This window comes from Acipenser ruthenus, chromosome 4 (assembly GCF_902713425.1).
Source record: "Acipenser ruthenus chromosome 4, fAciRut3.2 maternal haplotype, whole genome shotgun sequence".
NCBI classification, from domain to species: domain Eukaryota; kingdom Metazoa; phylum Chordata; class Actinopteri; order Acipenseriformes; family Acipenseridae; genus Acipenser; species Acipenser ruthenus.
The window spans coordinates 822,682-843,344 of record NC_081192.1 but is presented as its reverse complement, the minus strand read 5'-3'; the positions used below and the strand labels follow the sequence as shown (position 1 = coordinate 843,344).

Here is a 20,663-nt window from a genome sequence, read left to right as displayed (position 1 = left end):
TCACCGAGACCCATTACCATGCATCTCAATACCTGGGATATTGGCCATCACTGCTCTAAACTGGAACTCCTGTCCTGTCACCATCCTGTCCATTTACAATATGGGACTGGTAGGGTTGCTCCACTATAATTAGGCAGGAGCTTCTGCATGTACAGTATTATGATAAATGGGTGTGGAGGCCAGCTGTAGCCTTCTCGGTTTTGAATTTACACCATGTCCCGGATTTATACAAGTAATCATTTAATAATTGCCCATGCAGCACTGGAACAAATTATTCTGTAAAAATACTTTGTGACATGTTGCTTACTTTATCATTAGTACAGAAAAGAAGTAGTGGTATTTGTACTAGTATATACAATGTGGAGCCAATGGTGTCTAAAAATAACCTGGCCTTCTGCACTATTCTATTCTAGGCACAACAAATATTCTAAACAAACAAAAGGACAGGACATACAAGAATCTCATGGATCTATATATTTATGTACAGCTATGACCAAAAGGTTTGCAACACCCTACAGGATTAACTCATTTTGCTTCATAAAGTCGAATGAAACCTGCTGAATAATGTTAAATTAACATACTGAATTACATACCGCTTTATAGTTTTCTATATACAGTAGTTAACGAAAAACTGACAAATTGAAAAAGTTGACATTTCGAAATCTAAAGTGAAATACTGTATTACTATCATTTTGTAGTTTCTTTGATTACTTGATGTGAAATAAAACAATCCACAATCCTAAAATTCAAGGCGATGCAAAACATTTGACGAGATTAATTAATATATATATATATATATATATATATATATATGCTTGTGTGTTAAAAAATAATAATACAAAAAAAGTTTAACCTTTAAATTCTGTTCTAATAAAAACATTGATTTAATCAATTCCGGGGCAGATTCCCTAATCCCAGTTTGTTTTATTGGCTGCAGATTCCCTAATCCCAGTTTGTTTTATTGGCTGCAGATTCCCTAATCCCAGTTTGTTTTATTTGCTGCAGATTCCCTAATCCCAGTTTGTTTTATTGGCTGCAGATTCCCTAATCCCAGTTTGTTTTATTGGCTGCAGATTCCCTAATCCCAGTTTGTTTTATTTGATGCAGATTCCCTAATCCCAGTTTTTTTTTATTTGCTGCTGCACAGTGTGTCAGTACACGTTTACACAATACTGCAGTCAATTTCAAAGCAGTGTGTGTTGGGAAAACAAAACCTGATGGTTTCAAAGCATTCCATCCTAAATCCTACGGAGCAATTTGGTTAATTTTCATCTTACATCAGAAATGTGTACACAGGTGTACAGAAGTAGGTATGTGCTCTCGACTTTAGGAGAAAGGCGACGGGGAAAGCGGAGAAAGTCCATGAGGAAGCACCAACCAAACGTTTTCTGAAACAAAGTAACACATGACTTGCGTCTACATGTCCCACATTAGAAGAAAATAAAAATACAACACAATACATTTTCTCCAAATTGTAACTGCCAGTTCATTTTCGTTTTTTTCGCAAGACCTCTTTTTTTAAGACGCGGAATGGAAACATAAAACCGAGTGTGTCATCAACCCGCTTCGACAGCTAATTTAACACTGCATGTACACACATACATACAAACACATTTTCATACTACGACAAGTTAAAAAATAAAATGTTTTAGGAAATTAAACCGTCAAGTAATACAAAAAAAACCCTCACTTTTCTCTGCCCCGGCGACAGTCCGACGTTTTGTTTTTCGAGTCCCGGTTCCCTTTGTTGTTACAAGGAGTTTTAATCCCGTTAAATGTGCGGTTCTTTGGTTATGAGGGCGCTGCTTCCCCCCGCCTGCCTCTACAATCTCACTCCTTCTCCGGCTGCGCTCTCTGACACAACAGCACTGCATCCTGGGGGACAGGATTCCAACATGGCTGACGTATAACAACCGGGAGCTGCATCCTACAGCAAAAACCAGGAGAAGCCTGGACTACACAACAACCTCCCCAGCAGAAGTACTTGTCAGACAGCACATTCATGCATGTCATTACATACAGTCAATATGAGTGCCGTTTGTATCGTCTGTTCGCAATTGCTGCTTCTTGCATGATACAAATCTAGTAGTACTGTACAACATAATAGCGGGGATATGTTAAAAAAAAAAAAAAAAAAAAAAGGCCAGATTATCCGGAAAGCGATTAATATCTTAAATTCATGCAATATTTAGATAGTGGTCTACGATTGCTTTTTAACTGGGGAGATATTATATAAAATATGTATAAACATGTGTTAATTACATAGAGTGGATGTGCCTTTTGTGCCAAGATGAGAACAATACAATTTTTCTGTATAAGGCAGATGTTGGAAACTCGCCCACAATCTGCCCTCAATGGAATGGGAATACATTTTAATATAGTGCCCAGAACTCGCACTCAATTTTATGTAGCCACACATTTGACCAGACGTCCCAGTTTCCCATCACAGGTCCATGTGTCCGGACAGTTTTCTCAAAATCTTCAAATAGTCCCGGTTTTCAGCCACTACCTTTTGTCAAAATAACGTAAACAACTGCTTCCCATATAACTTAGTTTATGGCAACTGCAGCTAAAACTTTTTAAAGATAGGGTAACGTGGGGTAACGCCCCCTTTAGGGGAAATTACATTTTATGCACACACATGGTGGAAATCTGAAATTTATCTTGCCCCAGTTCAAATGTTTGATTGTAAAACAATGCATATTACCTTAAATAACAAAACACGGTGCCATTAAAAAGGAAGAACTTCATAGAAATCACAAATATCAAACATTTGAATCATTTCACGATATCATTTAACAGTGAATAAAGCAGGAGGCCTAAGTCAGAACTGCACAACATTTTACCATTTTTCTTTTATAAATGTAGCCCTCCATACTCACACATTACAAAACATATCCTTCAAAGTTTAGATTTCTATGGGACTTGCATTTTAAACACAAACAACTTAAACATGACAATTAACATTTTTAACATTAGCGATACGTTTTCAATGGACTGAAATGCTTCACTCTATGCACAATTCACATTCGAAACCATCCCCACAGACAGCAGCACAGTCCACATGATCTATGACAACTTTCACACTGGATCCATTCTCCAGCCCTGACAGAATATAATCCTGTGCAGTACAAGCAGTCAGTATCATCATCCACCCTGTCTTCTGACAGTGGTTTAGTATTGCTTTCCATTCTTTGAGGTTTGTCTTGCCGAGTCTTTTTGTGGGCTGGGTCATTGCGAGTGTTGATGTGGTTCCTTTTTTTCTGCTTTTTTGGCTTGGTTTTCTTTGGCTTGGTTTTCTTTTGCTTTTTTGCTTTGGGGTGACTTGTTTTTTAAATGGTGAAGGAGTTAGAACCACAGCAGACTTGGCTTTGCGTTTTCTTGGCCTCGCCTGTTTTATTTTGGGGCGTGGAGTTAACTCCAGGAGAACCTCTGAACACTGTGTGCTATTTGATGAGTTGGCGGTCCATTCACCAAAGGGCAGTCCACCTTCTGTGCAGTATTGTTGAGGTCGGCAGGGTACTGGATTCTGTTCAAAATAAACATGTATACTTTTTACTACACCTATAAATTGAATAATTATCTTGAAAGGATACTGGGGCTTTTTCTCTGTGTGCAAACTGCCCACTCCATAGGAAATTAATTAGATGGGCAGTTTGAAAAACCATGGTTTCCATTACACGAGAGTAGATGTTAAAACTTCATGCTGATTTGAACTCGGCTCTCGCCAAGATAAGCACCAACTAAGACGTAGCTTTACAGTAAACTAATGTGATCCATCTGCATCTCCATCCATTTGCGTTTCCTTCCATATCATGATGTAGATATCCTTCTGTCTGGTGTTAATGGCTGAAGTGTAATGCTGGCTCCAGGGATCAGCTTATTGCCTCCCTAGCGCATCAGCACACACAACGGCTGCGATGCTGGCTCCGGGGATCAACCACAGTGCGGTCTCCCCAGCGCATCAGCATGACAACCGTCTGGATTGAGCTAAGTAGGGTACATCTCTGGGGTTTTCAAGTGGGCACCTTCCATCCTCAGTGTTTCGTCGACTAGCCCACGACACCTCAAGAGGGCTCGACAGTGATTCTGGCGTCCCAGCATCACCTCCCTCCGTCCCCCACTCAACTCAGCCCAGCTTACTTACATGTACATCAGCGTTTCTTTCTTTCTATTGTGCTTGAGATCCCCAACCAGAATCTTTCCGTCTCAACCACAGCTAGTTGCTGCTCCTCTCTGCTGATTCAGATAAGTTCTTCACTGTGCGACAAAACTCTTGGCCATTGAATCCGACATCTCTGAGAAACCGGGTTGTAGAGTGTGCCACAAATCCTCGACAACCCATCTCCACTGGGTAAACACGGACTCTCCATCCTCGCTGTTCCGCTTCAGTGGCTAGTTGAGCATACCACAGTTTCTTCCTCTCATACGCCTCATCTACAGCATCCTACCATGGCACTGTTAACTCTACCAGGTGAACAAGGCGTGCTGATCCAGACCACAAGACAATATCTGGTCGAAGGTTAGTGGTTGCAATCTCAGGTGGAAAAATAAGCTGTTGACCAGCATCTGCCAGCATTTTCCAGTCTCTAGCAGCTTCCAGTTGTCCTGGGCGAGGATTGGTTTTAACACCTTTTCTTGGTGGTTGCTCTCCTGGGCGGTGGAATGTTGTCTTTTGTGTGTAATGTTTTGATGGAACAGGTGGCAACTTATGGTCAATTATGAACTAGTAGGCCTCTTTTTAACTTATATAAAACACTCAAGTTTTGTCCAAATCTCATTGCTTAAGGAGGATATATATCTTTAAAAGAATATTCCATGCCCGCTATAGAAGTCCCATTGTCAGGTTCGGGTTCATCTGTCACATCAGCTGCCTGGAAGTCTTCATCGCTGAAGATGTCTTTGTTAAATGGCCATGGACCACATGTCTCAAAGCCTTTGATTCCCTTATCCACACTGGCTGATTTAAGAACATAAGAACATAAGAAAGTTTACAAACGAGAGGAGGCCATTCAGCCCATCTTGCTCGTTTGGTTGTTAGTAGCTTATTGATCCCAGAATCTCATCAAGCAGCTTCTTGAATGATCCCAGGGTGTCAGCTTCAACAACACTGCTGGGGAGTTGGTTCCAGACCCTCACAATTCTCTGTGTAAAAAAGTGCCTCCTATTTTCTGTTCTGAAATGCCCCTTTATCTAATCTCCATTTGTGACCCCTGGTCCTTGTTTCTTTTTTCAGGTCAAAGAAGTCCCCTGGCTCGACATTGTCTATACCTTTTAGGATTTGTGTGGTCCAGTAAGGAGGCAGTGTGGTCCAGTGGTTAAAGAAACGGGCTTATAACCAGGAGGTCCCCGGTTCAAATCCCACCTCAGCCACTGACTCATTGTGTGACCCTGAGCAAGTCACTTAACCTCCTTGTGCTCCGTCTTTCGGGTGAGACGTAATTGTAAGTGACTCTGCAGCTGATGCATAGTTCACACACCCTAGTGTCTGTAAGTCGCCTTGGATAAAGGCTTCTGCTAAATAAACAAATAATAATAATAATAATTTTGAATGTTTGAATCAGATCGCCGCGTAGTCTTCTTTGTTCAAGACTGAATAGATTCAATTATTTTAGCCTGTCTGCATACAACATACCTTTTAAACCCTGTCGGTACAACCCCTGTGTCAAGAGACTGTTGCATGATCTTGGATAGCGGTTTGTAAATAACTTCTTTCATTTCTTTGAGTACTATTGGGAGGATCTCATCCGGCCCAGAGGATTTGTTTATTTTAAGAGCTCCTAGTCCCTTTAACACTTCTACCCCTGTTATGCTAAAATTATTTAAAATTGGATAGGAACAGGTCTACATGTGGGGCATGTTGTCCGTGTCCTCCTTTGTAAAAACCTGTGAAAAGTAATAATTTAATATATTTGCTATTTTTTTTTCTTCATCTATGATTTTGCCATTTGTGTCTCTTAAGCCTGCCGCACACAGCCCGACTCAAGCCGTCCCGACTCATCTCATCTCATCTCAACTGGCCGTACAGAGTTTGGATCAATCGTATAGATATTTAACCTCCTCTTTGAATGTTCTCTTGCTGTTATAATATTGGAAAAACATTTTGGAATTGGTTTTAGTCCCCTTAGCAATATTGATTTCTATCTCTCTCTTGGCCTTTTGAACTTCCTTTTTGACTTGTGTTTGCAGTTCCAAGTACTCTTTCTGTGTACTTTGTTTTTGGTCCCTTTTAAACGCTCTGTAAAGTGCCTTTTTTCACTGAATATTTTCTTTAATTGATCTATTAAACCATTTTGGCCATTTTGTTTTAGATTTAGATTTGTCTACTTTTGGGATGTAATTGTTTTGCGCCTCTAGTACTACATTTTTAAAAAACAGCCACCCTTTTTCTGTGGATGTTTTCTCTATTTTACTCCAATCTGCTTCTGTTAGTCTCTGTTTCATACCTTCATAGTTTGTTGTACACCTTTCCAAATAAGGCAGCTTGCGTGGGAAGATCATCATAGGGGGCACATATTGCCCAGCTGCACTCATAGCACACACCCCCGTAATGGTAAATCCTCGTTCAGCACTCCTCATTCTTCCAGTTTGATGTATCCCTTTTGTTGCAACAATGCGTCTCGGAGTTTGAACATTTTGTATCCCTCTCTCATCTATATTCCATGTTCTCATAGGTGTTATACTATCATGTTTTTTCAGTTCTTCCTCAAAAACTTGAAAAAATTGGTTAACTTTGGCTTTGTTGAATCTCACGGCACGTGAAATGCTTGTAGCCTGGGGAGAGTGTATAGACAACTGAGGATGACGAGACATAAAACCATGAAACCAGTCACATTTAAGCATGAAACCAGTCACATTTAAGCATGAAACCAGTCACATTAGAGCATGAAACCAGTCACATTAAAGCATGAAACCAATCAACACCTGCTAGCTTAGTGGTGGTGTTAAAAGGGTGTTTAACGGACGTTTCGCTCAGCTAAAGCAAAAGCCAGATTCTTTACATCTCTTGCAGTGAGTACAAAATAGCCTTCTCCATCATTTGGAGATGTAACACCAGCTGGTTTTCAAACTCTACTGGAAAAATTGACATCATCCCTAGGTGGCATTCTCCTGGGTGTGCCACCTTCTTATCTCTGTGCAGTCTAAGAGTTTTTGTTACCACATTGAACCTGCGTGAAGCTCCCTTAACACTTTCTCCATTCTTGATGGACTGTAGTGCATCAGGCATGGCCTAATCACCATAGCTACCATGGTTTGATTTTCTCTTATAGTGCCTCATCTAGGCTATGGCTACTGCACAAAGTTATTTTCTTTCCAGCAACACCTGTACAACAACAACAATAAGGTACTTACATCAACGTATGCCAAGAAACCATTCAAATATCTGTTTTCAAAGATACATTCTAATTTCTCTTAATTATTAGCCTTACATTAAGCACCCAACTAAGGGTGTGTTTTAGCAGTTACCGGAACCCAAAGTAGCAATACATATATAACACAATATGGCTAGTTAAACTAATTAGCCACAAATTATACACCTGGGACAGAAATTAGAAAAAAAAGATAATAATAAGTGAGAGGAAGGCTGTTTAAAAAAAAACAAAAAATAGCCTGTATTTAAATGGTTTAATTAGTCTTATAAATTATTTGACAATGTGTCCCAGTTTTCAGCTTTGAAAAGCTGGTCACCCTACTCTGAAATGACTACGACAGCTACATCTACCATGAAATACTATTTTCTTTATTGTACTGGTTCTTCCAAGCTCCTAAAGTCAGAAAGACAAGTTAGGGAACTGTGGAGAACTATATAAAAATGCTTTTAATATAATAGCAGAGAAATCCAGCTAACATTAAAGAATGATTCTGATACCCTTCCTCAGCAAAGTAAAATATAAACTGTGGGCTGACTTCCAGGCAGCAGTGTGAGAAGCTTGCATGCAAATCCCAAGATTTTGAAAATAATCTATAAAGAACGCATTAGTCAAGAGACATTGCATGTGATTGATGGGCTAAAGAACTAGTGAAGAGAAAGCTGCAAGCACAACACCAGCAGCAGCAGCAGCAGCAGCAGCAGCAGCAGCAGCAGCAACACCAGCAGCAGCAGCAGCAGCAGCAGCAGCAGCAACACCAGCAGCAGCAGCAGCAGCAGCAGTGATAGTTACAGGATTAAAGATCAGCAAGTCAAAATCATTGTCAAGAAGATTGGCTGACAAGCACTCTTAAGACATGTTAGCACTCAGCAGAGCGGTGGCAGTGAACAACCAATGAGGTATAAAGGTCTGTACTTACTGTCCTATTTAATCCTGTCAGCAACTTGTGGTGCATATGGCAGTCTTCCGATTCCATCTGTCTTTCGCCACTTTCTCGACTTCCTTGGGCTCCACTCAGCTTCCTTTCTCTCCGTATCTTTTTCACTTTGTTTTGGGTCTTCATGCACTTCTCTGCCCTTCTGATCTTCAGGAGAGCACCACTTATCTCACTGGCTTCCATGCTCAAGATATGGTTATGCTTCACCTCCTTTCCAATGTCATGTTTTTATTCAGTTTCATTTACAATGTTGTTTGGCGTGAGTTTGAAATAATGGTCAGCTTGCTTTTGTCTGTTTCAGTCATTCTCCATTACGTATTCAAACCATAGACATATTGCAACACAGATCTCCCATTAGATCAGTATAATTCTTGGTAAAGGTATAGAGCTAGAGCACTTAATAGGACTTCTGAATTTGCAATGTGCAGACAATAACATATGACACAAACCACAGGAATCTAAACATGACCAGCTCAGTCACAAAATGAAAAAGAGATGAATGAACATGTACTTTTGTGGCACATGTACACACAACAAGCCACGCTTCTGAAAGTGTGCTGTCCTATTTTTCTGGGTCTCAAATGGAATAAATTTTTTTCATTGTACACATCATTCCATCTTCAACAGCTGTCCTGTCAACTCAACTCAACTCAAATCAAATCAAATTGTATTTATAAAGCGCCTTTCATGGCGAGCCATCCCAAGGCACTTTTAACAAGAAAAAGGACATTCAGAAGTACATTTAGGGTTATTATTATTATTTATTTCTTAGCAGACTTACAATTGTTACAAGATATCACATTATTTTTTACATACAATTACCCATTTATACAGTTGGGTTTTTACAGGAGCAATCTAGGTAAAGTATCTTGCTCAAGGGTACAGTAGCAGTGTCCCCCACCTGGGGTTAAACCCACGACCCTCCGGTCAAGAGTCCAGAGCCCTAACCACTACTCCACACTGCTGCCCACACAATAAGTACAATAAAAACAATATAAACAATAAAAACAGCAAGAGAAAAACATTTTAAAATGAAAGCAAATAAAAGCAAGAGATGAGGAAATCAAACTAAAGAAATAGGAATACAACTATAAAAATAAATATTATAAAGATATAAAAGCCCTATTATAAAAGTATGTTTTTAATTTATTTTTAAAAATTGCCAATGTAGGTGCGTGGTAGTGCATTCCAGAATTCAGGTGCCCTGTGACTGAATGCTCTACCACCTGTCCTGTGCTTTAAAATCCTTGGAACAGACAGCAGCCCTGCATCTTGGGATCGGAGTGGCCAGCCAGGGGCATACAGGACCAAAAGATCTGTCAAATAGGCCAGAGCCAAACAATTTAGGGCTTTATAGGCGATAAGAAGGACCATAAAGTCAATCCTGAACAGCACAGGGAGCCAGAGGAGGGCTGCTAACACTGGGGGAATGTGCTCACTTTTTTTTTGTTTTGGTTTGCACACTGGCTGCAGCATTTTGTACAAGCTGCAATCGTGACAGAACCCAGTTTGGAATTCCAGAGAACAGGGCATTACAGTAATCAATCCTAGAAGATACGAAGGCATGCATCAGTCTCTCAGCATCGCACTGTGAAAGGAAGCGCCTCACCTTGGCAATGTTTCTAAGGTGAAAGAAAGGTACTTTAATTATATTCCAAATATGTGGCTCAAAGAAGAGGTCAGGGTCAAAAATTACACCCAGATTCCTCATTTCAGTTTTCTGAGAGTATGGGAAACTATCCTCTGTGAAGGCGGACAGATCTATGTTTTTTTTATTTTTCATTATCTCTGTTTATCTGAATTTAACATAAGGAAATTATTAGACATCCATACCTTGACATCAGCAAGACAGCTTATCACATTTTTTATAGAAGAGACACCACCTGGTTTTAGAGACAGATATAGCTGGGTGTCATCAGCATAGCAGTGAAAGTTGACCCCATGTCTACGGACAATGTCGCCCAAGGGCTGCATATATAATGAAAATAAAACTGGCCCAAGAACAGAACCCTGAGGAATGCCACAAGTAACCTCAGATACTAAGGAGATGTCGTCCCCAATTTGAACATATTGTTGCCTATTTGAGAGATATTATTATTATTTTTTTTTCTTAGCAGACACCCTTATCCAGGGCGACTTACAGTCATAAACAAATACATTTCAAGAATCACAGTACAAGTAATAATACAATTAAGAGCAAGATAAATACAATGACTTTGGTTCTAGCAAGTACAATGACTTAAACCAGGACAATATGATTTAAACCAGGACAATACAGTGCCTGACGATCTCAAGATGCTTGAGATGGTCAATCAGGGTGGCATGGTCAATCAGGGAGGCATGGACAATCAGGGTGGCATGGTCAATGGTGTCAAATGCTGCACTTAGATCTAAGAGAACAAGGACTGTAGGCGAACCCGTGTCCGCAGACATAAGGACATCGTTCACCACTCTTACTAGAGCAGTTTCAGTACTGTGCCCCGGGCAGAGACCCGACTCTCACAGATGTCATGGGCTGCTAACAATGGATTACCACTTTCTCTAAGACTTTAGATAGAAAGCGGAGATTTGAAATAGGCCTAAAATTGTTCAGTGTTTGTGGATCAAGGGTAGGTTTTTTAAGCAGTGGTCGTACTACAGCAACCTTGAAAGACTCAGGAACAGTGCCAGATGAGAGAGAGCTATTAATTATATTTAAGACAGTGTTATTTATTTTAGAAAAAATATCTTTGAGCAATTTTGTAGGAATGGGGTTCAATCACATGTGGTGGTTTTAGTCTTACCAATTAGGTCAATAAGATCTGGTTGATTGATTAAAAAGAAAGAATTAAAGGTGTGCTCTGATAAAGAAGGACCTGGCAAATCACTGTGTCTTTATTGCTGAGTGGCCTGTTTAACTTGCCAGTTGTATTAGAAATCTGATTTCTTATATCATTAGTTTTTTGTTGAAATGGTTAATAAAATCATCGCTGCTAGCTGAAGGTAGTGCACCCAGAGAGAGTTCTTTCTGTTGATTAGGTCGTTTGGCTATTGTTCTGAATAGAAAACAGGGATTTTCTTTGTTTCAATTAGGTTTGAGTAATAAGATGATCTTGCTGAAGACAAGGCTGCCTTGTATTTCAGAATATTATCTTTCCAAGCGAGAAGAAAGACTTGCAGTTTGAGAAGAAAGACTTGCAGTTTGAGAAGAAAGACTTGCAGTTTGATATCTTTCCATTTACATTCTAGTTTTCTGCATGTACTTTTAAGTGCACGTGTAATTATTATTATTATTATTATTTATTTCTTAGCAGACGCCCTTATCCAGGGCGACTTACAATCGTAAGCAAATACATTTCAAGTGTTACAATACAAGTAATACAATAACAGCAAGAAATACAATAACTTTTGTTCAAGCAAAGTACAAGTGTGACAAACCACAATTCAATAATACAGCAGATAATAGTGATAGTTACATCAGGATATGATTAAATAGTGATAGTTACATCAGGATGTGATTAAATACAAAGTACTACAGGTTAAACACTTGGCAGATTATAGTATTCTGAAGTACAGGATTAAATGCAGTAAAATAGGGGGCAGATAAGAGCAAAATAAAGCACATTTACATGAAGGGTGATAGTGTCCCAGGATACAAACAGAGGTGTTCTACAGGTGCTGTTTGAAGAGGTGAGTCTTAAGGAGGCGCCGGAATGTGGTCAGGGACTGGGCAGTCCTGACATCTGTAGGAAGGTCATTCCACCACTGCGGAGCAAGGGTGGAGAAGGAGCGGGCTCTGGAGGCAGGGGAGCGTAGTGGAGGTAGAGCTAGTCTTCTAGTGCAGGCGGAGCGGAGAGGTCGAGTGGGGGTGTAGGGAGAGATGAGGGTCTGGAGGTAGCTGGGTGCAGTCTGGTCAAGGCATCTGTAGGCGAGTACAAGAGTCTTGAACTGGATGCGAGCGGTGATCGGGAGCCAGTGGAGCGAGCGGAGTAGTGGAGTAGCGTGGGCGAAGCGAGGCAGAGAGAACACCAGGCGGGCAGCAGAGTTCTGGATGAGCTGGAGCGGACGGGTGGCGGACGCAGGGAGGCCAGCCAGGAGGGAGTTGCAGTAGTCTAGGCGGGAGAGTACCAGGGCCTGGACCAGGAGCTGGGTAGCATAGTTGGTGAGGAAGGGTCGGATTCTTCGGATGTTGCTCAGGAAGAATCGGCAAGTGCATGCCAGAGTGGAGATGTGCTGGGAATAAGAGAGGCAGGGGTCCAGGGTGACTCCAAGGTTCTTAGCGGAGGAAGAGGGAGAGAGTGTGGTAGATTCCAGAGGAACAAAGATAGAGAGATCAGAGGAGGGGGAGGAGGAGGGAAAGAAAAGGAGGTCAGATTTAGAGAGGTTGAGTTTGAGGTGATGCGAGTGCATCCAGGAGGAAATAGCAGACAGACAGGTAGAGATACGGGAGGAGATGGTGGAGTCAGAGGTGGGGAAGGAGAGGAAAATCTGAGCATCATCAGCATAGAAATGGTATGAGAAACCATAGGATGCGATGAGGGGGCCCAGGGAGCGGGTGTAGAGAGAGAACAGGAGAGGACCCAAGACTGACCCTTGGGGGACTCCTGTTAAGAGAGGGTGAGGTGTGGAGGTTGCTCCACGCCATGTTACCTGGTAAGTAAGTATTTCATTGAACCATGGAGAAAATATTGTAACCGTAATTATTTTGTTTTTAATAGGGGCTATAGTATCAAAAATAGTGCTCAAAGTGGTATTATAGTAACCCACCAGCATATCCGCTGATTCTGCCTGGATGGGTGCTTGAGTGGGCAGTGCTTCCAGAAATAAATCTGTCATTTGTGAGTTATGAGGGTGAACTTTAACAAAGGGCACTGATTTTTTAATAGAGCTAGGTAGTGATAATTCAAAAAGGATGGCTGAGTGGTCAGAGAGTGCAAGATCTGTAGTTATTAGATCTGGAATATTTAAACCACGAGTGAGAATTAAATCTGAACTATGACCATGAATGTGGGTGGGACCAGTAACATGTTGGGAAAACCCAAATGAATCTAACAGTGACCTAAAAGTCCTAGCAAAGGGATCTAGATCCACATTAATATGTATATTAAAATCATCCAATATTAAAATTCTATAATGCTTAACCGTCATTGTAGATAATAATTCAGCAAATTCAGAGAGAAAAAGAGAATTTGGTCTGGGTGGTCGGTAGATTACTATGATGTAGATAGATTGAGGTTTTTTTTACAGAAGCAGTAAGTAGCGTGAAAGATGTATAACCATCAGTATTCTCTCTGAAAAAAATGAGTTCCTCACCAAAAATGGCAGCAATGCCACCACCCGGCCTTCTGGTAGAAGGAGAAACCGGATGGACAGGCCTCTATTAATGTGACAGCCTCGTCCTGTTTTAGCCATGTCTCAGCCAAAGCCAGGATGTCTATTTCTAATTCCAGAATAAAATCATTAATTTCTAGAGATTTATTACCCAGAGATTGTGTATTCAGTAATACCACACGAAAAGAGGTTACTGTTGAATTAATAGCGTATTCACTAGCTGTCAATTTCATTTACAAAAATAACTCTTCTAAAAGAAAATGTGGGATACTTAAAAAATCACATTTGTAAACGTGTCAATAAAAACAAACCCCCTACCTACTCACTCTTTATACAGATGTCCTCATTGAAAATGTTTTCATGAGAAAGGGTTTTTTGATACTTAGGTTGCAAAGACTGTAACACATACTGCTGTAATGATCCCTTTAACCTTGCTTACTAATTCTATATGCAGTTTTTTGTATTGTTTTTAATCAGATTAGGTAAATTGTCTTTGAAATAGTGAATATTACACTTTGTGTTAATTTGAAATGCAATGGTTACATTAGTTATATAACACAGATGCTTGTAAACTGTAAAAATACATTCCCACAACAAACATATTAAAAACACTGTACCAATGCAATGAATACTTCCAGATCTGACAGGAAAAATGTATATTATCCAAACTAATTAGGACACGTGTGTGTATGTGTCTCAGTGTGTGTATGCATGTGTATTGTGTCTCAGTATGTGTGTGTCTGTGTGTATGTGTATCAGTGTGTGTGTGTGTGTGTCTCAGTGTGTGTGTGTGTGCGTGTGTGTCTGTGTCTCACTGTGTGTCTGTGTCTCAGTGTGTGTGCGTGTGTGTGTCTCAGTGTGTGTGCGTGTGTGTGTGTCTGTGTCTCAGTGTGTGTGTGTCTCAGTGTGTGTGCGTGTGTGTTTGTGTGCGTGTGCGTGTCTGTGTATGTGTGTCTGTGTGTGTGTGTGTGTGTGTCTCAGTGCGTGTCTCAGTGTGTGTGTGCGTGTGTGTCTGTGTCTCAGTGTGTGTGCGTGTGTGTGTGTGCGTGTGTGTCTCAGTGTGTGTGTGCGTGTGTGTCTGTGTCTCAGTGTGTGTGCGTGTGTGTCTGTGTCTCAGTGTGTGTGCGCGTGTGTGTCTGTGTCTCAGTGTGTGTGTGTCTGTGTCTCAGTGTGTGTGTGTGTGTGTCTCAGTGTGTGTGCGTGTTTGTGTGTGTCTCAGTGTGTGTGTGTGTGTGTGTGTCTGTCTCAATGTGTGTGTGTGTGTCTCAGTGTGTGTGCGTGTGTGTGTGTGTCTCAGTGTGTGTGCGTGTGTGTGTGTCTCAGTGTGTGTGTGTGTGTCTCAGTGTGTGTGTGTGTCTGTGTCTCAGTGTGTGTGTGCGTGTGTGTGTGTCTGTGTGTGTGTGCGTGTGTGTCTCAGTGTGTGTGTGCGTGTGTGTCTGTGTCTCAGTGTGTGCGCGTGTGTGTCTTTGTCTCACTGTGTGTCTGTGTCTCAGTGTGTGTGTGTGTCTCAGTGTGTGTGCGTGTGTGTGTGTGCGTGTGCGTGTCTGTGTCTCACTGTGTGCACGTGTGTGTCTGTGTCTCACTGTGTGTCTGTGTCTCAGTGTGTGTGTGTGTCTCAGTGTGTGTGCGTGTGTGTGTGTGTCTCAGTGTGTGTTACCCCATAGATTGCTAAAAAAAAATACCTCCATGTACCTTTATCCAAAGTGCTAATTAAAAACAAAATCAAGTACAATGACATTCCCTCTGCCATACAGAAACTCAAGCTACATACTGCTGTGTATGGATCCATTTTCATCTGCTAATCTCGTTATGACAAGGCTGACAAGTACAGCAGTATGGATTCAACATACCTTCAGTCAATTGGTTTAGTATGTAGGGCTTTTCAAAATGATTATTAGGAAAGGTGTACGTAATAAATCAGGGCATTGATGCAATCCAGGGCTTTTCCCCTGCCTGCTGAGATTCTCCACCTCCCTGCCCTTTAAATCCTTCTCTCTGCCCCCCTCCCCTCAGGCAGTTCAATCTCTTTTATATAACGTAGCTATCAAATGAATGTTCGAATGAGTAGCCCCATACTTACTTCAGTAGCTCTAAATAACATTACCATGTACAGCACATCTCCGAGACAACGTTGTATTTGAATGCAGGCACATTGTTGCCATTCCAAACCCACCCACTGAAGCCATTGGAGTCCCACAGAGACCCTTTAAAGGATGCCAAGTCTTTTGAGAATTCTGTTTATATATTCTGTCTTTCTGGGGGGTTTATTTTTTATTTTTAATGTCATGTCTGCTTGCCTGTTGTTGACTCAGTTGCGGTCGATCTTTGTAACTTAATGTTTTCTTTCTTAAACATATCTGCTAACAACAGGATATTGTGTCATGTGTAAGGTATACCTGCATGGCTGTAAACTGTTGTGATCTCAGGGATCTACAGCTGCAAATCCAGCTGCTTATAGCCCTTAGAGGAAGGTCGATGCACAGGTTCTCAAATGCTGTGTAATAGAAGAAAAGTTCTTAATAACACTACTATACGGAGGCTCCTGCAACTCTTACTATTAATTGAACAAGATAAGCATTATTGTGTTGTCTCGTCTGTTTTCCTGTGATTCACCACATTCGATGACTCAACTACTTTCTGTCAGAAAGAAACAGTTCTAACCTCACTGACTGTCTGAAAAGCAAAACACTACCAATCTTTCTTTTGTGATTTATTCTTTGGTATTTTAAAAAGCACCTTTGTGTATTGTACACTGTGCAGTGTGTTGTTTTGCACACTTTGATGTGTATTGTACACTGTGCAGTGTGTTGTTTTGCACACTTTGATGTGTATTGTACACTGTGTAGTGTGTTGTTTTGCACACTTTGATGTGTATTGTACACCTGTGCAGTGTGTTGTTTTGCACACTTTGATGTGTATTGTACACTGTGCAGTGTGTTGTTTTGCACACTTTGATGTGTATTGTACACCTGTGCAGTGTGTTGTTTTGCACACTTTGATGTGTATTGTACACCAGTGCAGTGTGTTGTTTTGCACACTTCGATGTGTATTGTACACCTGTGCAGTGTGTTGTTTTGCACACTTTGATGTGTATTGTACACTGTGCAGTGTGTTGTTTTGCACACTTTGATGTGTATTGTACACTGTGCAGTGTGTTGTTTTGCACACTTTGATGTGTATTGTACACCTGTGCAGTGTGTTGTTTTGCACACTTTGATGTGTATTGTACACTGTGCAGTGTGTTGTTTTGCACACTTTGATGTGTATTGTACACTGTGCAGTGTGTTGTTTTGCACACTTTGATGTGTAATGTACACCTGTGCAGTGTGCTGTTTTGCACACTTTGATGTGTATTGTACACCTGTGCAGTGTGTTGTTTTGCACACTTTGATGTGTATTGTACACCTGTGCAGTGTGTTGTTTTGCACACTTTGATGTGTATTGTACACTGTGCAGTGTGTTGTTTTGCACACTTTGATGTGTAATGTACACCTGTGCAGTGTGTTGTTTTGCACACTTTGATGTGTATTGTACACTGTGCAGTGTGTTGTTTTGCACACTTTGATGTGTATTGTACACTGTGTAGTGTGTTGTTTTGCACACTTTGATGTGTATTGTACACCTGTGCAGTGTGTTGTTTTGCACACTTTGATGTGTATTGTACACTGTGCAGTGTGTTGTTTTGCACACTTTGATGTGTATTGTACACCTGTGCAGTGTGTTGTTTTGCACACTTTGATGTGTATTGTACACTGTGCAGTGTGTTGTTTTGCACACTTTGATGTGTATTGTACACTGTGCAGTGTGTTGTTTTGCACACTTTGATGTGTATTGTACACTGTGCAGTGTGTTGTTTTGCACACTTTGATGTGTATTGTACACTGTGCAGTGTGTTGTTTTGCACACTTTGATGTGTATTGTACACTGTGCAGTGTGTTGTTTTGCACACTTTGATGTGTATTGTACACTGTGCAGTGTGTTGTTTTGCACACTTTGATGTGTATTGTACACTGTGCAGTGTGTTGTTTTGCACACTTTGATGTGTATTGTACACCTGTGCAGTGTGTTGTTTTGCACACTTTGATGTGTATTGTACACCTGTGCAGTGTGTTGTTTTGCACACTTTGATGTGTATTGTACACTGTGCAGTGTGTTGTTTTGCACACTTTGATGTGTATTGTACACTGTGCAGTGTGTTGTTTTGCACACTTTGATGTGTATTGTACACTGTGCAGTGTGTTGTTTTGCACACTTTGATGTGTATTGTACACCTGTGCAGTGTGTTGTTTTGCACACTTTGATGTGTATTGTACACTGTGCAGTGTGTTGTTTTGCACACTTTGATGTGTATTGTACACTGTGCAGTGTGTTGTTTTGCACACTTTGATGTGTATTGTACACCTGTGCAGTGTGTTGTTTTGCACACTTTGATGTGTATTGTACACTGTGCAGTGTGTTGTTTTGCACACTTTGATGTGTATTGTACACCTGTGCAGTGTGTTGTTTTGCACACTTTGATGTGTATTGTACACTGTGCAGTGTGTTGTTTTGCACACTTTGATGTGTATTGTACACTGTGCAGTGTGTTGTTTTGTATAACAAACAAACCAACAAAACACTCACAAAACGTTATTTCTCATGGAGTCTCTCAGGGTCCTTAAAGGTTTAAAGCTCAAATATTACTACATTAATGAGCAAATATATTAAATGATTACTTTTCACAAGTTTTTACAAAGGAGGATACAGACAACATGCCCCACATGTCGACATGTGCCTATCCAGTTTTAAATAACTTTAGCATAACAGAGGCAGAAGTGTTAAAGGGACTAGGAGCTCTTAAAATAAACAAATCCCCTGGGCCGGATGAGATCCTCCCAATAGTACTCAAAGAAATGAAAGAAGTTATTTACAAACCGCTAACCAAGATCATGCAACAGTCTCTTGACACAGGGGTTTTACCGACAGACTGGAGAATTGCAAACGTAATACCAATCCACAAAAAGGGAGACAAAACCGAATGAGGTATCTACAGACCAATAAGCCTGACTTCTATTAGGTTTTAGAATTAACATTCCATCTGAGTTTGCCAGGAAACCTAGGCCTGTCATAGAAAAGTACTGTTGGAAGGCAACTGAGATTCGTCAGTTTCTTCTGTACACTGGCCCTGTTGCTCTCCATGGTGTTTTGAGTCAAGCTGTCTACAAAAACATGTTGTTCTTTGTGCAGTCCTGACCTCTCTCAGAATTACTGTGGCTATGCCCACAGTTTGTTAGTTTTGTTTATTGAACATTACAGTAAACTTTATGGACCAGAGATGGTAGTGTATAATGTTCATGGTTTGGTACATCTAGCCGAAGATGTTAAAAGATATGGTCATTTAGATTTGTTTTCTGCTTTTGTTTTTGAAAATTATTTGGGGGACAAACCCAACACAGCGCATCACTCAAAGAACACCATCCCTACTGTGAAGCATGGTGGTGGCAGCATCATGTTATGGGGATGTTTCTCATCGGCAGGGACTGGGGCACTTGTCAGGATAGAAAGGAAAATGAATGGAGCAAAGTACAGTGAAGTCCTTGAGGAAAACCTGCTGCCCTCTGCAAGAAAGCTGAAACTGGGACGGAAGTTCACCTTTCAGCATGACAACGACCCAAAGCACACAGCCAAAGCTACACTGGAGTGGCTAAGGAACAAAAAGGTAAATGTCCTTGGGTGGCCCAGTCAGAGCCTCGACCTAAATCCAATCGAAAATTTGTGGCATGGAGATTGCTGTCCATCAACGCTCCCCAAGGAACTTGACAGAGCTTTAACAGTTTTGTAAATAAGAATGGTCAAATATTGCCAAATCTAGGTGTGCAAAGTTGGTAGAGACCTATCCCAACCGACTCACAGCTTCCAAAGGTGCTTCCACAAAGTATTAACTCAGGGGGTGGAGACTTATCCAATTATGATCTTTCAGTTTTGTATTTTTAATATATAATTTTTTCTCAATAAAACCTTTTTCCCCTTAACAGTGTGGAGTATGGTGTGTAGATAAGTGGAAAAAAATCCTCATTTAAATGCATAAAACTCTGAGGCACTGACGCAACAAAATGTGAAAAACGTTCAAGGGGGTGTAGACTTTCTATAGGCGCTGTATGTATATATATATATATATATATATATATATATATATATATATACACACACAAATATGCATACATACATTTCATTTACTAATATATAAATATATTTATTTTTTCCCCCTGGAAATCACCAACTTCCAACTTCATTAACATTTCAAATCATTCCTAATTAAGCTCTAGAATGTGAAACCGGTACCCTACTTTAGTGTTACTGTGACAAGCTGACCGAGGTAAGGAGACTCAAAGTCAGGATGTGCAGGGAAAATAAGACTTTTAATTAAACAAAATACACAAAACAAAAAGGCACAATGGCCAACCAAAAAGACAAACACAAAAACAGGCTCTAAACAAACTATACCAAAAAGAACCACTCACTCTCTCATACAGGTCATCTCACTCTCACAAACACTCACCAACTAACATACCCAACCACACAGGCACATTCCACACATTCCTCACACAAACTCACTCACTGAACCACACCCCAAACTCACTCATATCCACTCTAAACAATACAAAAAACATAAAACCACCACAAAATAGGCTGCACCCCATCACAGTTACACAAAACAAATTTGATATATACTCATCAGAGCATGTTTCCTTCACCTGTTAATTGTTACAAATTTACTGCAGTGTAACTCGTTTAGTTAGTCTCCCATTATTTGAACAGTATGTATTTCATCATCGAATTCACAAATACGGCACAAGTTGATGTGGCACGTGCTTCATGGGTGTCTGATGGAGTGTGCATGTGGCCACCCTACAAAAAAGGGACCGTTTTGTAAGAGCTGTCCAAAAGGCAGAGGATCCAGCGGATGACTGGACTCCATATGACATCCGCATTCTGTACACAGCAGGGAAGTCTGAAGTACAAGGATAGTTTACATTTACTTACATTTTCACTCTGACCTTACACTG

At 40.7% G+C, this 20,663-nt stretch overlaps 1 protein-coding gene across 9 annotated transcripts in view; it reads right to left on the bottom strand.

Annotated features, from left to right (window-relative positions):
• The window catches only part of LOC117400717 (focal adhesion kinase 1-like), a 164,041-nt gene extending 162,057 nt beyond the window's left edge, over window positions 1–1,984 (bottom strand). For 5 of the 9 annotated variants that reach the window (XM_059021264.1, XM_059021265.1, XM_059021266.1 and 2 more), the window contains exon 1: window positions 1,691–1,976. In XM_059021264.1, coding sequence (XP_058877247.1) covers window positions 1,691–1,874 — 184 coding nt within the window. In that variant the 5' untranslated portion in view covers window positions 1,875–1,976. Of the gene's footprint in view, window positions 1–1,690 lie in introns of all 9 variants that reach the window. The other 4 variants (XM_059021270.1, XM_059021271.1, XM_059021278.1 and 1 more) reach the window with 3 other exon arrangements.
• Between the last annotated feature and the right edge of the window lie 18,679 nt (window positions 1,985–20,663).